Source organism: Manis javanica, chromosome 4 (genome assembly GCF_040802235.1).
Source record: "Manis javanica isolate MJ-LG chromosome 4, MJ_LKY, whole genome shotgun sequence".
In the NCBI taxonomy this organism is placed as follows: domain Eukaryota; kingdom Metazoa; phylum Chordata; class Mammalia; order Pholidota; family Manidae; genus Manis; species Manis javanica.
In genome coordinates, this window is record NC_133159.1 from 134,721,315 (window position 1) to 134,740,905 (window position 19,591).

At 53.6% G+C, this 19,591-nt stretch overlaps 1 protein-coding gene across 12 annotated transcripts in view; it reads right to left on the reverse strand.

Moving 5' to 3' along the window:
• DOC2B (double C2 domain beta) overlaps nt 1–19,591 on the reverse strand; it is a 33,780-nt gene that overhangs the window by 12,215 nt on the left and 1,974 nt on the right. For all 12 annotated transcript variants that reach the window (XR_005062481.2, XR_005062479.2, XR_005062476.2 and 9 more), the window contains exons 2-6: nt 14,063–14,142; nt 10,390–10,464; nt 8,085–8,194; nt 7,788–7,914; nt 5,047–5,204 (exon numbers count right to left, since the gene is read on the reverse strand). Coding sequence is in view for 1 of the 12 variants with exons in the window: in XM_017656140.3 (XP_017511629.3) it covers nt 5,047–5,204; nt 7,788–7,914; nt 8,085–8,194; nt 10,390–10,464; nt 14,063–14,142 (550 nt within the window). In the remaining 11 variants the exon portion in view is untranslated. The remainder of the gene's footprint in view (nt 1–5,046; nt 5,205–7,787; nt 7,915–8,084; nt 8,195–10,389; nt 10,465–14,062; nt 14,143–19,591) is intronic.

Genomic DNA, 19,591 nt, shown 5'->3' on the forward strand with positions numbered 1-19,591 from the left:
CACAGAACTAGAGCAAATAATCCTAAAACTTGTATGGAACCACAAAAGACCCCAATAGCCAAAGCAATCTTGGGAAAGAAGAGCAAAACTGGAGGTCACATTCTCCCTGATTTCAAACTATACTACAAGCTACAGTAATCAAAACAGCATGGTAATGGCACAAAAATAGACACATAGATCAATGGCACAGACTAGAGAGCCCAGAAGCAAACCCACACTTGCATGGTCAATTAATACGTGACAAAGACAGCAAGAACATATAATGGGGTAATGACAGTCTCTTCAATAAATGGTGTTGGGAGAACTGGACAACTACATGCAAAAGAATGAAACTGGATCACTATTATACACCATACAGAAAAATAAACTCAAAATGGATTAAAGACCTAAATGTAAGATCCCAAACCATGAAACTGCTAAAAGAAAACATAGGAAGTAAACTCCTGGACATAGGTATTAGTAATTTTCTTTTGTATATGTCACCCTAGCAAGAGAAACAAAAGGAAAAACAAACAGCTGGGGCTAGCTCAAACTAGAAAGTTTCTGTATGGTGAAGGTAATTGTCGACAAATTAGAAAGGCAAACTACTAAATGGGAGAAGATATTTGCAAATGATATATCTGATAATGGATTGGTACTCAAAATATATGAAGAACTCATAAAAGTCAACACCAAAAAACTCCCCAAAATCTGAATAAACATTTTTCCAAAGAAGACATACAGATGGCCAACAGGCACATGAAGAGATGCTCAAAATCCCTAATTGTTAGGGAATGCAAATCAAGCCACCATGAGATATCACCTGACACCAGTCAGAGTAGCTAATATCAACAAGCCAAGAAATAAGTGTTCGCAAGGTTGTAGAGAAAAGGGAAGCCTTGTGCACCTTTGGTGGGCATGGAAATTGGTGCAGCCAGTATAGAAAGCAGTATGGAATTTTCTCAAAAAATTAAAGATAGAACTATCAAGAGAGACAGCAATTTCACTTGTAGAAATTTATCCAAGGAAAACTCACTATAAAAAAGATATATGTAAGAACTTATTCACTAGGTAAGAACTTGTTCACCATGTAAGAACTTGTTTGTTATGCTTCAGAAGATTGGAGACTGACGAGAATTAGGCTTGGGGTGGATTAATGATTGTACATTGAGCATTGAGTCCCCTATACAGAATTTTATTGTTGTTAACAACCATTTGATCAATAAATATGAGAGATGACCTCTCAAAAAAAAAAAAAGATATATGCATCCCTATGTTCACTGCAGCAGTATTTACGGTAGAGAAGATGTGGAAGCAACCTAAGTGTTCATCAGTAGATGAATGGATAAAGAGGTGGTATATATACACAATGGAATATATTATTCAGCTTTAAAAAGAAAAGAAATCCTGTCATTTGCAACAACATAGATGGATCTAGAAGGTATTATGCTCAATGAAATATGCTGGGCAGAGAAAGACATATACCAAATGATTTCACTCATTTGTGGAATATAAAAACAAAGCAAAACAGAAGAAACAAAATAGCAGCAGACTCACACACATGGAGAAGGGCCTAGTGGTTACCAAAGGGGAAGGTTTAGGGAGGGTGGGGGGATGTAGGGAGAAGGCAATTAAGGAGCACAATAATTCACAATCACAGTATAGGCTGGTCACGGGGAAGGCAGTACAGCACGGAGAATATAGTTAATAATTCTGTAACATCTTAGTACATTGATGGATAGTGACTGCACTGGAGGGGTGGGTGAGGGCTTGATAATATGAGTGAATGTTGAACCACAGTGTTGTATATGTGAAACCTTCATAAGATTGTATATCAATGATACTTTAATAATTAAAAAAACTAAAATTAATGAAAAATATTCAATCATTACCCTGTCCTCTCAAAAAAAAGAATGAATCTTGCCTTTTGTGACAACATGGATGGGCCTAAAGGGTATTATGTTAAGTGAAATAAGTCAAACAGAGAAAGGCAAATACCATATGGTTTCATTTATATGTGGAATCAGAAATTAAAACACACAAATCGACTAAACAGACTCATAAACAGAACACACTTGGTGTTTGTCGTGGGGGGAGGGGAGTAATGGGATAGTCAGAATAGGTGAAGGAGATAAAGACGGACAAACTTCCAATTAAAAAAAAATGAGTCATGGGGATGAAAAGTAACAGCATAGAGAATCTAGTCAATACTGTAATATCTTTATGTGGTGACAGGTGGTAACTATACACTTATCCTGGTGAACATTTCATAATGTATATAATTGCTGATAATGTATATATAATGTATATATAATCTACTCTACACCTGAAACCAGTAGAATATTGTATATCAAGTATATTTCAATAACAAAGTATTCAATATCTTGACTGTATTGGTGGTAACAAGGTTGTACACATTAAACTTCAAAAGGGGAGAAACTTGCTGTGTGTAACTTCTCTCTTAAGAGACCTGACTTTTAATAGAAGTTGGGGGGTTTCTTTAAACCCCACCCAGAGAGGGTGAATTTCTTCAGTTCTTTAAAAGCTTGCTGACATTTGCTATTGACTGGTGTTTTGATCCTGCCACTTTCCTTTGCCTGGTTTGCTCTGGATGTGAGGCAGTGAGACGGGGGAGCCCAGCACTGGGAGCATCTGCCCCCTGCCCCTAGAAGCCCCTTGAAGGAAAGCCATTCTGGGATCCCTACATCCTCAGTGGAACATGGCCAGTGTCCATCTAGACCCCTCGCCCTAGTCCCTCCAGAGCCCCAGCCTCAGGGCATCCAGCCGGGACAGCTGCCCTAGGCATCGTCCTCTGCCCTGCCTCGAGGTCAGGCCTTTGTGCATTTCCTCTGCCTGGAGCACCGCCTCGCCCCACCTCACCACTCCAGGGGAGCTCCCGCCCAAGTGCCGCCTGTGTAGGCAAGGGGCCCAGAGCCCTGCCAGGGGGCCTCCCCTCCTGTGCTGTCAGGACCCCTCCCTGCCCTTGTCGTTGGGCCTCATGAGGCCTCCCAGCAATGCCACCTCTGCTGGCCCTGCACAGCGACTACTGCTCATCCAAGGCTCCTAGGAGAGACAAGAGGGCTACAGAAGGGAGGGGTTGCCCAGGGTGGCACAGCAAGCTGCTTCGAGCTTCCCCAGCCCCGCAAGGTGTAAGGTGGAGATTCTAACAGCAGCAGCGCATGGGGTCATCGGGAGGGTTCAGCGAGGCCTGCCCGGCCCGGCACACAGTGATTCCTCAGTGAGTTAGTGATGATTATTTCCATCACAGCTACCCCTAAGCTTTCCCATCATACCCTGAAGAGTCTGGGGAAACTGAGACAGCTGTCACCAGGGGTGAGGCCTATAAAAACAAGGGTGCTGAAAAAGGCCTTAGCCCATCTACTCTGCTCCTCAGCAGCTGCCTCCCAGTGAGGACACGCAGCCTCAGGGCACCCTGCCCAGAAACTAACCCGTATCTTTACTTCCCCTGCTTTTAGCAGCAGCCCCCATGTCTCACCCAGCTAATTTTAATTAGATATTGGGTTTCTAGGCCACTCTGGGCCCTCAGGGGAAGCATGGCTGATACTGGGAGCCACTCACAGATTCGCCTGTCTTTGAAAGGCCATGTTGGCCTGGCCTGTGGCTGGATGTGGGACATGGCTGCGGTGGGCCCACAGCTCCCACACCTGTAGCAGGGAAGAGTCCCAGGCGCAGTGGGCAGGCCCTGCCAGGGCTGCCTCTGCCTGGCTGTGGGAGTTGGCTGGACCATCTGTTGTGCCAGGTGAGACTCTACTTTCTGGATGACCCAGTGCAGGGCCCTGGAATTCCTGTCTATCTGGCAGGTGGGCACTGAGCCTGATTGAAAAATTTCACTCCATTTTGGCTTTAGATTATATTTCCTTCCAAAAGAGAAACTTGAGTATCAAAGTAGATGGAGGCACCATGATCCCCTCTCCAGGCCTTTCCCCTTCCTCTCTCCCCAGAGACCACCACTGCTGGGGAATTCTCTGCAGGGTTTAAGAAAAGTATCACACTGTGTGCACCATTCTGCCATTTGCTTCTGGGCTCAGCATGTTTGGGATAGCTGTCCATGTTCATGCAGCTAGTCCTAATTTATTCATTTCAACTGCATACTATTCCACTGTATTAGCACACTACCTTTTATTACTCTAGTCCTCTGCTGAGAAATGCATGGGTGTTCCCAGCTTATTGCTGTGACAGGCAACACTGCAGTGAACGGCTTCCACCCGGGCATGGGTTTCTAGGATTCAGACCTGGGACGGAAATAATGCGGCCATTGGGCACACATTTTCCTAGTTTACTGGATATTGCTGAGTTTCCCTCCAATGGTTATAAGGAGTCACCTTGTGGTCTGCTGAATGGTTAGAGCATTTCCTCTCACAGTGATCTCAATCCACTGGAAATATTTTTTTGCTGCTGGTCAAGTTTGAGGCCCAACTCATTGTTTTTTATACAGAAAACCTGTAGTTCCTGTTCTATGGGTGGGGAGGGGACCTGTCTTCCCCCGGTGATCCTGTTAGCTTCCTATTATTCCCTGGCACTGGGCCGGCAGCCTGGTGGCACTGGATTAAAAAAAAAATAACAGCCATACTGAGCATAATTCACATGCTGTACAAGCACCTTTAAAGTGTCCAACTCAATGGTTTTTAGGATAGTTGCAGAACTATGCAACCGTCACCACAATCAATTTTAGAACATTATCACCCCAGAAAGAAACCCAGTACCCAGGCACAGCCCCTCCTCTTCACCTCTCAAGGCTTCCCCTCGCCCCTGGCAACCACTAATCTACTTCCTGTCTCTAAGGATTTGCCTGTTCTGGGCATTTCATATGAATGGAATCCTACAACACGTGGCCTTCATGTCTGGCTCCGTTCACTCACTGTGTTTTCAAAGTTCATCTGTGCTGAAGCCTGTGTCACGACTTTGCTCCTTTTCACAACCGGATAACCTGTCATGCGGGCATGCCACATTTTGTTTATCTGTTCACTTAAGTGCTTGATCTTATCCACGGACCTCCAGTACCTTGGGTGAGGAGGGAAAGGAGGCCGGCCGGGGCCGCACACTCACGTTTTCACATAGGGGTCGGAGTAGCCGTTGGCGTCCATGGCAGCCAGGTGTGCACACCTCACGATGCCGACCAGCAGGCCCTGCTTTTGCGAGCTGTACTTGAGGGAGATAAGGATACGGCCCCGCTCCTCCAGGGACTTGTCTTCCGTCTTGTCCACCTGCCGGGTGGGCAGTCACTTGGCTGTCCTCGCCTGCTCCCATCCCCCCTCAGCTGTGGGCCTCTGAGGCCGGCCGTGCACCAAGGCCAGATAGCGTCCAGGGCCTCGCTCTGGCCCCAGCCACCCTCAAGGTGCTTCCTGGAGGCTCTCAAGGCACAAGAGTCGCCCTCTTGGGGAGCAAACAGAGCTTGGACACAACCCCAGGGGGAGCCGGAGGTGGGTGGGGGATGCCCAGGCCCCTCGGGTGCCCCAGCAGCTACCCAGTGGCTGCCTCTGGGATCAGACCTTGCTGTCTGCCTCCCTACCCCAACCAGCCCACTGCTCCCCCATTCCTCACCCTCCTGAGACTACCCATTTCTACCTGCCAGCTGCTGCTCATCTGAACCCCTTCTCCTTCACCCTCTGTCTGCCCAGGCACACCAAGCTGGAGCCCTACGAACCTCAGGGCCCCTCCTTAGGCCTCTCTGACAGGCTCCTCTCACATGAAGTCCCAGCTGCAACCCTTTGCCCATGGCTGTCCTCGTCGCTGTAGTGGCACCTCATGGGGCCCTTTGTAGGCAGGGTCACGCCCACACCTCTCTGGAGACGGACTCCTGTGAGGTGAAGCGGGGGCCACCTTCCCCCGAGTCCCATGCCCAGAGCCCACACGACTGGCCACAGCAGTCACCCCCTGAGCTCAAATGCAGCCCTAGTATCTTAACACAGTGCCCAGACAGCCGTTACCAGTGGACCAGACCAGACATGTGAGATTTAACTATGCAGCCAAGGGCTCTGTGGGTGATGGCCTCACTAAACTGTGGCTCTTGTGCTAGTTTGAGTGATGTGTAAAAGTGAATATAAGGCACAAGAGTGGCCCTCTTGGGGAGCAGACAGAGCTTGGACACAACCCCAGGGGGAGCCGGAGGTGATGTTTTCAGTTGTTTTCCAGAGGTGGAATATTATACTTTGGGTCATCTCATTCGAAGATCAAGCAACTGGACGTGACTCAGTATTTACTGAGAATAATGTTCACAGACTATGTAAAATCTAAAATGTACCATCAAAATGTGGGACGGCCACTCTGGCACTGAAGAGAAGCTGCACTTCTGTGGCTGCAGTGGGTCCCTGCAGCTGGACCAGCGAGCTCCGAGCAGATTCCAGGGAGTCCGGCACCACCCTGGTCGTGCCCCTTGCACAGGCACACACACTCTCCCGGGTCTATGTGTGTGAACACCACATTCCACACAAACACAGGCCAGTCTTTCACACACAGATGCACACTTACACACATGTACACTGCTCTCACACACAGTTCACACTCACACGCGTGCTCCCCGCTCCTCCCACAGTTGTTTATGCCAGGAGTACATCAAAACTCAGGATGACCACCACAGCAGGGGTTGATGTCACCTTTCATAAGGGACACAGATCACTGGGAAAAACTGGGTTACTCAGGGTTAATGACTAATAATAAAATAAAAAGGTTAGATCCACCACACAAATGTGTGTGAGTGGGAGAGAACATGACAAAGGAATAAAATTTGATTGAGTTATACAAAAAGACAGAGCTGGGATTCCGGCAGGGAGCTAGCTGTCAACTTGTTCCAAGTGCTTACTCGGGCCAGGCTGCCCCGAGCATCCGGCCCAGGGCCCAGGCCCCGCCAGGGGACGGACACGGGCTCTGTCCTCCACAGCTGTTCCTTTGTCTAGGCCTCTGGGGGCAAAATGTCCCAAAGGGGGCTTGTGCCTGAACACTGGGCTGCTAGAGGGTCAGGGTTTCTCAGGAGCTTGGCACTTGCCGGCCAACCCCTCCCAGTGCTTCTGAGCACGTGGAGGTGGGGCCTCGGGGAAGAGGGCTCAGCTACAGCTGACAGCCGGGGGCAGAACCAGTTCTGACATCATTTTCAAACAATTATGGCTTCTAGGAAAGAATTATTTTCTGTCTTCTCTGGGTATCTCACAGGCATTCACGCTATCGTGTTCCGTGTTCCGGTTGTGCTCCCTTGGTCTCCCGCACCAGTTAATGACCCTTCACCCTTTGGGCGGGCCCCTGCCTGGGGACGCCGCGCCCGCCCGCATTGCCCCCCAGGGCCCGCCTCTGGCCACTGCCACTGCCACCTCACAGCTCCCCCGGCCCCACCCTTCCTTCCTTCCCGTTCTGACCTCAGCGAGCCCGTTAAAGCAGACTCAGGGGCCTTGCGCCGCCTATTGCCCTCTCTGGCCCACCCCCCAACCTCTGATCTCAACTCCAAGGGCCCCTCCCCTCGCTCTCTCTGCCCCTCTCAGTTGGCTTCTTGCCTGTGCCTCCAACAGGCCGGGAGCTTTCCTCACAGGGCCTTGCACCAGCCGTTTCCTCTACCTGGAACATTCCCCACTCCCCTGCGGAGTACTTCCCAGAACACCCGTCCAAAGTGTCAACCCCCCTCCTGGTTTCCTTCTTGGCCCTGATCACTGGGGGATCTATGATCCATGAGGGCAGGTATTTTTGTCTCCCCAGCACCTGCAATGGTGCCAGGCACATAGCAGGCGCTCAGTAAATGCTGCTGGCCTTGGCTCATGCAGGCAGGGCCCTGGATGGCCCGCAGAGCCCCGCAGCCCACTCACCGGCAGCTGCTTCTCCAGGCAGATGCTGAACGTCTTGGTGTGGTTGGGCTTCAGCTTCTTCAGGGGCACCCGTGTCTCCCCGATGAACTCGTTGTGGCGGAATTTGTCCTCATCGCACACAGAGATCCTGGAAGGCGAGGGACGCAGCCAGAAGTTCAGATCCACTGGGTGCTTGCGACTGGCCTCTGAGGTCAGCAGGGATTTGCAGGTGGTGGGCGGGGAGGCGAGTGGGCAGCGTCAGCCCACGGGTGAGGCTGGGGGCGGCGGGGGCAGGGGCCCGAGGCGGCCCTCACCTACCGCAGGGTTTTCCGGATCATGTCTTCATCCGTGATCCCATAGTAAGTGAGGGTCTCATTCCACGTGGGGTTCAGAGTGTTTCGGAGGGTTTTTGTTCTGAGCTTATTTGCCTGGGAGAACGAAAGTGATCCTGGGAGCGTCAAGGAGTGTGGTGGGCAGGATGGCCCCCAGGGGTGGGCACGCCCTTCCCCTCCCCCCGCCAAAGCTGTGAGCATGGCATGGTAGTGGAAAAGGGGGATCAAGGTTGCAGATTAAGATTGTTAACCAGCTGACTTTAAAGTAGGGAGATGTCTAGGTGATCTATGATGGGGAAGAGGGAGGTGTGAGGAGGGAAGGTCATAGAGGCAACTCTGCAGAGGCTCACAGGGGTGGGGGCATGTGGCGGCTTCTAGAAGCTGGAAAGGGATGGGAAACGGCTTCTTCCCTACGGCCTGCTGCGTGGAGCGCAGCTCTGCCACACTTGATTTTAGCCCCGGGGGACCTACGCAGACTTCTAACCTGCAGAACTGTAAGATAAGAAATCTGTGCTGTTGTAAATCACTAAAAGTTGGTGGTAATTTGTTACTGCAGCAGAAGGAGAACAGGAGGATCCCTGTAAGTGAGTGAGTGAGTGTGTGTGTGTGTGTGTGTGAGAGGGATCTGCAGGAGGCAGGGGGCCTGGCTGGGCTGCTGGGGAGCTCAGCTGGGGACCTAGGTTCTCTCCCTCACACGCCTCTGCCCGGAACGCCCCATCTCCTGGAGGACGCCCGCCGACTGGCTGTCCAAGCTGCTGTGTCAACTCCACTCCTTCCTGTGCTTCTGCAGAGCTCAGTCCTCAGCTCCTTGCTGGTCTTGCTCTCTTGAGACTGTAAGCCTTGCACTCAGTTCCCTTTGGAGTCTGTCGGGCCCATGCCCAGCCCCTTACACAGCTTGTGAAGCCCAGAGGAGGTGGAGTCCCCACCCTCTGGGTGTCAGGTTCCCCACTGCTCATAGGGCATAAGAATACCTCTCCCTCAGCACTGTTTTCAGGAGCTTCTTTCCCGTGGGCGCCTCTTTGTAAAAGCTGCCCTGTGGGAAGTCCCGTGGGGGGGAGTCCCTGCCACTCAGTCCTGCTGAGGTGAGGTCCCAGAGCCTCAGGCTGCCAGCTCAGTGAGCTCCCCTGGTCGGCATGTACCCGAGCCCACGCCGCCCTGGGCGTCCCACCTGCAGCATGAGGATGTCAAGGCCTACACTTCTCCAGGTGTAGGTGGGGGGCATTGCTATTTCCCCGACACCCCTGCCTTCCTAAAGAGGAGTAATTGCCCCTCTGGGCAGCCCCTCCTGGACCAGTGGGCAGCTTCAGCCCTACACGCTGGTCCAGAGGGTTTGGGCCTCAGAGGCAGCACAGGCACCAGCAGCCGGTGGCTGCTCAGTCCCGAGGCAGAAGTCCTAGTGGCCTGGGAGGCCCTCTGCCCAGGAGGACACTCTGTTGCAGGCTCTTCCTCCCTATCAGGAAGGAATTCCCTAACCCTTGGCTTCTGAGGAAAAGGTCGGGACAAGAGCACCAGCCCCCAGGCTCTGCGGCCTCACACTCCCTTGTCCTGTGTGCTATGCACCCATTTCGTTCCTGGTTTGTACTTGGAAGCAAAGCTGCTAGTGTCCGGTGGAATGGCCCCCAGCATGGGTGTCCGCACAACCAACCCCTTGAGCTGTCTGGCCCCAGGGCCAGGGCGAAACCCGACACTGAAAAGATGATGTGACCCTCCCTCCCACAAAATTTAAAATAAAAGAACCCTGAACTGGAACACAATGTAAGGATATCTAATCAAGTTTCGGCTTTCCAGTGCTGAGGGGTCACCTTGATGCTTTTAACAGCAAATTATTTTCAAAAAATTTTTTTTCTCACCTTCCCTTTGTTTCTTACCTGTGCCACATGCTTGGTCTACCTGTTGGGCTATCTGGCATGGGAATCGTGCTCTGTGGTAAAAAAAAATTGGGCATTCTGCCCACTCCATGCCCCTTGTGGAGCATCACAGAGTAGTCCATGAATATATTAAAGGCTCTGATAACTCCTGTAGTAAAGAAATCTGTTTAACAATGTTTCCCAAAGTTATTGGGCCCCAGAACCCTTTCTTTGCACATAATATTAACCTTCAGCTGGGACTGTTTCTTTAAAATGCTTGCCTAGAAACTCTTGGGAGGTTTCCCCAACTCAGCAGGCAGGTAGTGCTGACTTGAGGCTGCTGGGGGGTCTGGAGGGTGTGGGAGCTGCGGGCCTCCCCGGGCGCCCTTGCAAGCCCAGGCTGGCCCCTCGTCTCAGTGGGCAGAGCTCAGGCAGACCCCTCACCTTACTGGCTCCTGGCAGCAGGTGCAACTTGACGTAGGGGTCCGCTAGCCCATTGTGGTCCATCGGCTTCAGGCCCTGAAAACAGCAAACAGTGTGAATTGCGGGTGGGGTCTCAGAGCGCCTCCAGGCACCTGGATTGACAGGCATTCCTTGTCCCCAGGTCTCCTGTCTGGATCCATTGATGACCCTCTTCACTGAAGCCCGTTAGGCCCACGCGCTCATAACGGGCGAGTGAGGATGGCTCAGTGCTGGTGCAGTCTCCCCTCCCCCAGTGTCCTGGCCCAGCCAGCGCAAGTGTCACAGGCACCTTTGTCGGACCAGCTTGCTCTTCCTACGCTCCTTGTCATGGAGGCCAGGTGACTCACCTTTCCCGGAGAGGGGCCCTCATTACCCCGCTACGGCCAGGCTCTGCCGGCTCCTGTTTCCCTGCCTCCACCCACCAAACAGTGACTCCCTCACCGACCCTCTGTCCTCTCATCCACATGCTTCCTCTGTAGCCACAGGAAGATGTCTTTCCTGTGCTTCAGCAGAGCTCGGTCCTCACGCTCCTTACTGGTCTTGCTCTTCAGTGTGTAGGGCTGAAGCTGCCCACTGGCCCAGGAGGGGCTGCCCAGAGGGGCAATTACTCCTCTTTAGGAAGGCAGGGGTGTCGGGGAAATAGCAGTGGCCCCCCACCTACGCCTGGAGAAGTGTAGGCCTCGACATCCTCATGCTGCAGGTGGGACGCCCAGGGCGGCGTGGGCTCAGGGGAACATGCCCACCGGGGGAGCTCACTGAACTGGCAGCTCGAGGCTCCGGGACCTCACCTCAGCAGGACTGAGTGGCAGGGACCCAGACAGGACTTCCCACAGGGCAGCTTTTACAAAGAGGCGCTCACAGGAAAGAAGCTCCTGAAAACAGTGCTGAGGGAGAGGTATTCTTATGCCCTATGAGCAGTGGGGAACCTGACACCCAGAGGGTGGGGACTCCACCACCTGTGAGCTCCATGGAGTCGTGTAAGTGGGGCTGGGTGCAGGTATGACGGACTCCAAAGGGAACTGAGCACAGGGCTCAGAGTCTGAAGGGAGCAAGACCAGTAAGGAGCTGAGGACGGAGCTCTGCAGAAGCACAGAAGACCAGGCTTAATTTGTTTCTGGACTTGCCATAGCTCCCTGACAGTCTGTTTCCATGGAGGCCACACAACCTGGCCAGGCACGGAGGGTCCGTCCACAAGATGGCACCCCTCACTAACTGAGCAATCCATCAAAGCAGGGAACCAATGGAACCATAAACAGGGGCTTAGTTGACCTCATGCTTGCTCTTCTTTCTGAAAATTGCATCCTTTTTCTTCCGGGACGACAGGCGCACAGGCACGTAGGGCGGCAGCTGTGGCTCTAGCAGGGCAGAGCTGGCAACCCACGACATCAAAGATGAGCCACCAGTTGGTTGCTCATGGCAGGTCTGCTCACAAAGGCACCCCCAACCTTGATTTAGAGAAGCTGAGGGGAGCAGGGCTGAGATTGAGGTGGGGGCTTCCACCCAGCCACTGTTCTGCTATGGGGAAGGGGCACACAGGTTTGAGAGCCAGGCTGGCCTGGGTTCAGATCTCAACCCCTGCACTTACTAGCTGGGTAAGGGAATGAATTACTTTGTCCCCTGAGCCTCTACTTTACCATCTGTGAAATGGGTTAATAGTTCCTGCTTCCTAGAGCTGGAGTGGGAGTAGAGGAGGAAACGCTCATGCAGGGCCTGGCTGGTGGGACGTTTGCTCCCCTTTACATGCCAGGTCCCTGAAGATGCCACAAAAAGGGCTGGGGTGCAGGTGTCTGAGCTGCTGGGGCTCCGGCTCTGGGATGAGGATCAGCTCAGAGGCTTTGTGTCACTACCCATGGCAATGAAGTGGCCCTTCCAAATGCAGTCCCTCCTCCTGGCCTCTTGCCCTTTCCCACAAAGTGCCCAGGACTGGTGTTCTGCTGGAGTTTCCCCAGTGCCTCTGTGGATATGTGAGCCTGCGCCCTCCATGTTTGTGGGGCCGGGTTGGCGCCTCCCAGCAGCATAGTCCTCAAGACGGCCACAGGTCCTAAGCACTTAATGCCAGCAGCCGGGATGATTAACCCTATTTTACAGATGAGCAAACTGGGGCTGCTCTGGTGGCTAAGCTAGGGTCCAACCCCTGAGCATCTGGCCTTCTCCCAGAGCCCCCAAGGGGCACCAGCTGTCAGCTCTGCTCCAGTCTCCTCACCCTCCAGGACTCCTCCTCGAACACCAGTCCACAGCTCCAGCCCCTCCCATGCCTGCACCACCCTCTCCCCTGCAAAACTGGATCCAAGCAGAGGATGAACCAGAGAATGGGGGAACTGCTGTGCTCGGGGTCCTCCCATCCCCCACCTCCAATGCCACCACAAATGGAACACACACGTGTGCACACACAGGTGCCCTGAGACCCATGCACACACCCACACACACACCCTGGTGCACCCACAGTCCATCTAGAGCCCAGGTAGGGAGGCAGGGCATTCAACACAGGAGGGGCCCAGGGGCCTGGGGTGGGGAGGAGGGGTGGCTCTGGCCAGTGCGGCCTGGCAGCCGGTGCCCATTCTCAGTTCCCCACCCGGACAACTACAAAGCCGGATGGAGAAGGAGGGGAAGAGATCTGCCCGGACCCTGCATGGCTGGGGGCCACCAGACTTCCAGGCTCTACACCTAGGGGCAGGTCAAGGCAAGGTGGGCAGTGCCCTGCATCCCAGTCCGAGCAGCTCCCAGAGGAGAGGGTGGAGGTGGGGATGGGGCATGTGGGCTCTGGATGCCCAGTGTGGACATGGCTCAGCCCTGCCACAGCAGTCCCTGCGTGGTAGCCCAGGCCAGGCCGGGCAGTACCAGGCAGGCAGCCTGTCCCTCTGGGCGGGCAGAGCAATGGGCAGGGTGCGAGGGAGGGAGGGACAGAGAAGCAAGCTCAAGAGTTGGGGACTGAAGCGGGCTGGGCCCAGGCCGTTCTGCTGGAAGCTCCTTACTCTGCGCCAGGCCCGGACCCTTCCACAGCTCTACTGGGAGGTTCTACTGGGCCACACTGCTGCCCTTACCTTCCGAGAGAACATCAGCTTTGGCACCTTCCTCCCAGAGGGAGCAACACATGGGGGATGAAGGGAACAACACACTGAGAACACAGAGCTGGCACATGCCTCTCCCAGGGACAGGGTCACAGTGGGTCTCGCAGACACCCATGGCCCCAGCCCAGAGAGCTCCGCTGAGGCCTGGACTTGACAAGAGATTAACCCCCTGCCTGGAGTGGGGGCAGCGGCCAGCGCCCACCCACTCCTGGGCAAGGCTGGGAGGTCTGGGAGCTTTGGGGGCCAGAGGCATCTCAGTGCAACTCTCCCTCTTGGCCTGTCACCTCCCCCCTTTCCTCTCTCCCCTGCCCCCTCAGCTCGGGGGCCTTTTGCCCCCTGGAAGCTACCCCACCCCACCTTCATCCTCTCATTCTCTTCCCGGTTCTTTGTTCTACTCCTTCCCCCGAGCACCTGGCTATACAGGGCTTTTTGGGGCCACTGAGATGATTTAAGCAAGAGTTCTCTCCCCAGCCTGCACCTGCACAGCACGGGACCACCAGGCCTGTGCAGGAAATGGCGGGGGCTGGCCTCGGCACAGCGCCTCCTGCGGGACCTGGTCCTGGGCACAGGGGGTGGCGGGGGCCTACCTTGGCCTTGCTGATGGTGCAGTGGAGAGCGTTGTTCTCCTGGTCATAGAGCAGGCTGAAGTCCAGTGTGCCCAGGGCGGCTATGGACAGAGGAGGGCTGTGGCCACGCACTGGCTGCATGGTGAAGCCTCACCCACCCCATGTGGTCAGATGAGTTGTTACACTGTCCATGGCAACAGCTAGCAACTGAGCACCTACTGTGCGGCCCCCCTACCAGGTTCCCAGTCCCAATAATCTCAGATGCTGAGCAGCATTCTCCCTGCTTCCCAGATGAGTGGAGGCTCAGAGAGGCTGGGTCAGTACCTCAGCCGCATGGTGGCCCAAGAGTCAAACCCAGGCGGTCAGCACCACAGTCCCGGCCCCTAACTCCTGTGCTGTCCTGTGGGGCCCAGCCCATGGCTGGTCCACGAGGTGCCCATAGAGTAGGCACTCAGCTAAAGTTGCTCCTGTCCCTCTCCCAGCCTCGTGCAAATGCCAACCAGGCTCCAAGGATGGTGTGAGAAGAAAGAAGACACAGGGCTCCTCAGACTGCAGGCTGGCTGGGCTGACTGGCTGATCCGCACTTTATCCCAACTTTAGGGATAACGATATCAAACGGCAGGGCTCCTGCCCCAGGGAAAGCACAGCTTAATAGGAGGAAAAGATGAAAGGAATTTGCTACAACGGTTGGTGGGGCAGGAGCCATGGTGGGATCCACGGGGGAATGACTGGCCTTGATGTGAACTGGGGCTATCAGGGAAGGCTTCCTGGAGGAGACACTTCACTTGAGCCTGGATGGTGGAAGCAGGCCAGGGTGCAGTGGGGCTGGCATTCAACCACAGGACAACTGAAGGGTGGCGGCCTGAGTGGCTGAGGTGATGCTGGGGGCAGGGCAGGGCTCCATTCTTCAGGCCAGGGGTGCCCACCATGGGTCTAGATCAAACTGAGTCCTGCTGGCCACATCCAGCCATGTTCATCTGTTTACATCTTGTCCACAGGTGCTTTTGTGCTACACCGGCAGAGCAGATGCCACAGGGGCCATATGTTCAGTGGGTCTCTGGGCCAGTGCAGGGGCCCAGGCAGGGCCAAGTTTGGGGTCTGCAGAGAAATGGGCAAACTAAGACCCAAGTGTGGAGTTGCCCTGTATTCTGAGATAAGGGCACAGGAGCTCTGCAGCAAGGCAGACACTCAGTGTCTGTTCCCTCCTGGGGGGCACATGTGGGGTACAAGACCCACCCTCTGACATCTGCCTCTGGGTCCAAATCTGGCTCCGTGCCCCCTTGCCGCCTGCCCTTACATAGCTTATGTAGCCTCTTTGTGCCTCGGTTTCTAGCCCGTGGAATGGAGACGCCACAGCCTCCCCTCACAGCACTGTGCCCTAACACAGTGCCCGGGCATGGAAAGTGCTCAGGAGATAATTACAGAGCGGGCAGATCCATTTTGGTGATTTTTCTAGATAACTGTACTTGCCCCTCTGAGACACCTTCTGGGATGAACTAGTTCCAAACTGGATCACTCTCCTCCCAGCCTCTGTGCACAGAATATGCGAAAGGTCATTTACACTCTTCTGAACAACCTGAGTCACTGCTATGACTCCAAGTACTGTTCTGTGTGTCACAGTCATAGCCTGGACCCAGAAGGGAGCGTGAGACAACTCTGCCACCAAGTGACCCCGGGTGGCCTCTCTTTTTGAGGTTTTCTTCATTTTTCTGCCTCCTTTGCCATCAGCCTGAACGTCTTGTGAGAGCACTTGGCCCTGGCAGCACACAGCTCGGCCTCCTATTCACTAGTTACTTGCATCTTCTATGAAACCAGGTGAGAATACTTGCTAGAACTGTGACCAAATTAAGAGCCACTAGGCCTTGCATGGAGCCTACAGCACGTTTTCCTAAGCATACGTGCTTCCGTGCAAGCTGCATCACAGCTCTCATCTATGCAGGTGGGCAGGTGAGGGTGCTGTGAAGTATGCATCACCGGGCCTGCCATGACTAACGCAGCCACCGGCCCAAGATTCCTCTGGTCTACACTTTTGTAATAATTTCCTCTAAAGCTGTTGGTTTTACATGACAGCAAATTAGCCTGCTGTTTAGTTCAGGCCTACCCATGGCTTGCTCCCCCCAAAACATTAGCCTCCTGAGGGCAGGGACCATGCATGCCACCACCACGCCTGTGACACCAGCAAAAAGCAGATGTTCGATCCACGAGGCCGGTCCATTCAAACCAACTTGCTCTCCAGCTGCTCACCAAGGCCAGGATTCGGTGCAAGGCCCACGTGTTAAAATGCACACTCTATGGTCTCTGCCCATTTCCCGGTCCCAGAGAAGGACAAGCCAGGGAGGCACGGGGCCACCTGCTCCTCACTGGGAAACAGCTCTGGGAGGTGAGGGGGAGCCCCTACCATTGGCTCTACAGACACCCCTGTTTAAGGAGGGCCTGGTGCTGCTCAGTGGAACCACCATCTGTTATCACTTCCAGGGAAGGAACAGCACGCTTGGTGCCACCCCAGGATGGGATTGATGAGTTTCTTCGAACTCCAAGGAAGTTTTGTAAGCAGTTGCTTATAAACAGAAGCTCGGTTACCATTTTTAGAGACTTCTGGTGGTGGCGCTCTCTTAGGGTTCTTACGGTCCGAAGTCTTCATTTCTCACTCAGAGAAATGAGGCTCAGAGAGGGAAGGTGACCCTGTCAGGGTGGCACAGTGGAATTGGACACAGAATCCAGCTCTCTTCATGTCCATCCTTCCTGAAAGCTTAGTGGCTTCCAAAATTTGTTTGCCACTTCCTTCAGCTGAAATCTTAGGAGAATGCAATGGAGAAGTGAGGGAGAAGCAGAGTAGCTGTTAGGAGCGGGGAGGGCTCAGGGGCAGCCAGCAGGGGCCTGTGCAGGGCTTGTGGGTGGGTGAGGAGGGCCTGAAGGGCAGGTGCAGCTGCTTGTCTGTGTGAGCCACAGGGGCCTGGCCTTGAGCCACTCAAATCACATGTCCTGGCTAAAGTTTACATCCTTGGAAGAATAATGATGGTTGGTCACTAATGGGCCTTCCGAGAGTTGTCACCTGCTTGTTGATGATTATAGAGCTTTAATGGGGCTAATTCAGAGCAAATCAGGCTCAAGCCCCTGTTGGTTCCTCCAAGGCTGAACATCCCTTTGCTCTGCTGATGTTGACTGACAGCACCATTTTGACCTTGGTTTGCACCTAGACTTTCCTCACCTGTACACCCTTGGGAATAGAAATCTGCCCATTTTTTATGTTGTTATTTTTTTTTCCTGGAAAATGGCAGTCTCTCAAAAAGCTTAAAAAACAAAAACAAAAACAAAAAACTGGAAAGAACCACAGAAAATGATCAAGCCTGAGGGGAAAGCATTTCATAGTAGGGGAAACTGAGGCACAGAGCCAGGCACTGCAGGGGGTCACAGAGAGGAATGATGAGCTCTACAACGGCTCAGAGCCCAGCAGCTCAGAGGCAGAGGGTCAGGACTTTATGAATCTCTTCATGCCCCTGCTTTAAATTGTTCGAAGGTTTTCCACTGCCTCCTGGATTCAGTTCCCACTCCTTGGTGTGGCATCTGAGGCCTTCTGTGATATGACCACTTTGGCCTCATCAGGCACCTTTCCCCTTGCTTCAGCCACTTGACTCTCCTATCGTGCCTCTCCTGGGCTATGTTCCCACACCTCTTCACCTGTGCACATGGCAGGCCCTCTGCCAGGAGCACCGCCCGTGCCTCCTTCCACTCTGCCAGTCAGCCTCCTCCTTCCTCCCAGCTATGAGGCACAGCCCTCTCTGTGGGTGAATGCTGTGCAAGCCAGAGCTTCCTGTTTGCGTTCCTGCCTCCTTGTCCTCACTGCTAGGCTGCTTGAGTGTCTCGGTTTCCCTGAACTCCCTGATGTCAAAGATTGTGTCCCAGGCATTCTTGAATCTCTGTGCCCAGCACAGTGCCTGAGACATAGTTGGTTCTGTAATGTTGAGTGCATAAAAATTAGGTCGAGGCAGAACACAACTGGGCTCCAAGGAAGGGGTAATCATTGCCAGTGGGGACCGGAAAATGCTTCCAGCTGAGGGCCCTTGGGGCTGGTCTAACAGTGATTCCTCCTATCCATCCTTGTTTCAGGCCTCCATGGGCCTCAGTTCTGACCCAGCCCCAGCTGAGTCACACAGGGGCAGGTGTAAGTATGGGCATGTGATGCAATTCTGGCCAATGAGACAGAAGGACAGGTCTCCTGGGGACTCAGAGGTTTCCTCGCTCTTGAACTGAGAAAGGGGCAAAGAAACTGGTCCTGATCAAATGTAGGATCCTATTGTTACATGTGACCTGCAGCAGCCACAAGGGAGGTTAGCCTAAGAGGAAAAGAGCAGGGCCGAGTGCCAAGATGGACAGAACCATCACCATTGCTGTTGCTGATGAGCTGCTGCATAAATTTCCTCCAGGGTCACATGACCTCAACAGTCCTCATTGTTTAAGGCACCGTGTGTTTCTGTTACTTGCAGCCCCAAACATGCTAGTCATTACAGCTTTGAAGAATGTGCTGGATTGGGAGAGCATCTCAGGCGGGGAGCAGTGCAGGCAGAGGGTGGGGCAAAGGCAGCAGAGGCCAGTTCAGCCAGGCCACACCATGGAAAACTGGGAGGGGTGGGTGCTGGGGGCACTTCTAACTCCAACATTCATTGAGTTTTCTCCCCACCACTGTTGCTCCATCAGATCAGTTTGGAACACATGAATTTTTTGCTTGTGCCTTGGAGTGACTTAATAAAGGATGAGCTTTAAAGAGAAGGAAACAAAGGCTAAAGAAATAAACAGAACTTCACTCTTGGCCTTGGACAACAGAGCAACCACCCTAATTTCTTTTTGTTAGACCAGAGATAATCCAATAATTAGGGCACAAATAGCATAACCCTGGCTAAAGCCGTAATGAACCATCTGGCTTGAATCATTTAGGCTTATTTCAGGGATCTGGTTGTCAGAGCTGAGAGGGGGTGTGTGGCCTGGGGTGGGTGGAGAGGAGTTTCACCCCAGAACCTGCAGGTCCTTCACCAGCAGGAGCCAAGATTTCTCAGCCACTGATGGGATCCAAGCCCAGGGTGGGATGCCCCTTGAAGGGGGCGAGGGACCCAAGCCGGCCCTGGCTCAGCCCCACACCTTCCTCCTTAGCTCTTCAGCAGAGTGCCCTGGTGACACGGGTGTGGCCAGCCCGCAGTTCAGGCTGTCAAGGCTGTGTCCAGGACTGCCTTCTATGGCTGACCCCAAGTGAATCTGCCCCTGCTGGGACACACGAGCTCTCTGGGGCCAGAGACCCACACTGTTGCTCTGTGCCCTGCTTCCCGCTGCTAGGACAATGCTCGGTGAACACTGCTGAGTTGACAGACTAGAAGTGGGGCAGTCTGGCCCAGGGCTTGGGATCTTCTGGTTCCCCCCTTGCTTGTGCGTTCAGGGTCTGCCAAAAGAAATGACCAGGTACCGCACCTCACAGCTGTGCATCAAGCAGATGGGCCCTTGGTGGCCCAGGATGGGAGCCTAAATCTCAGGTGGAAGCCCTGCCCTGCCCTCTCCCTCCCT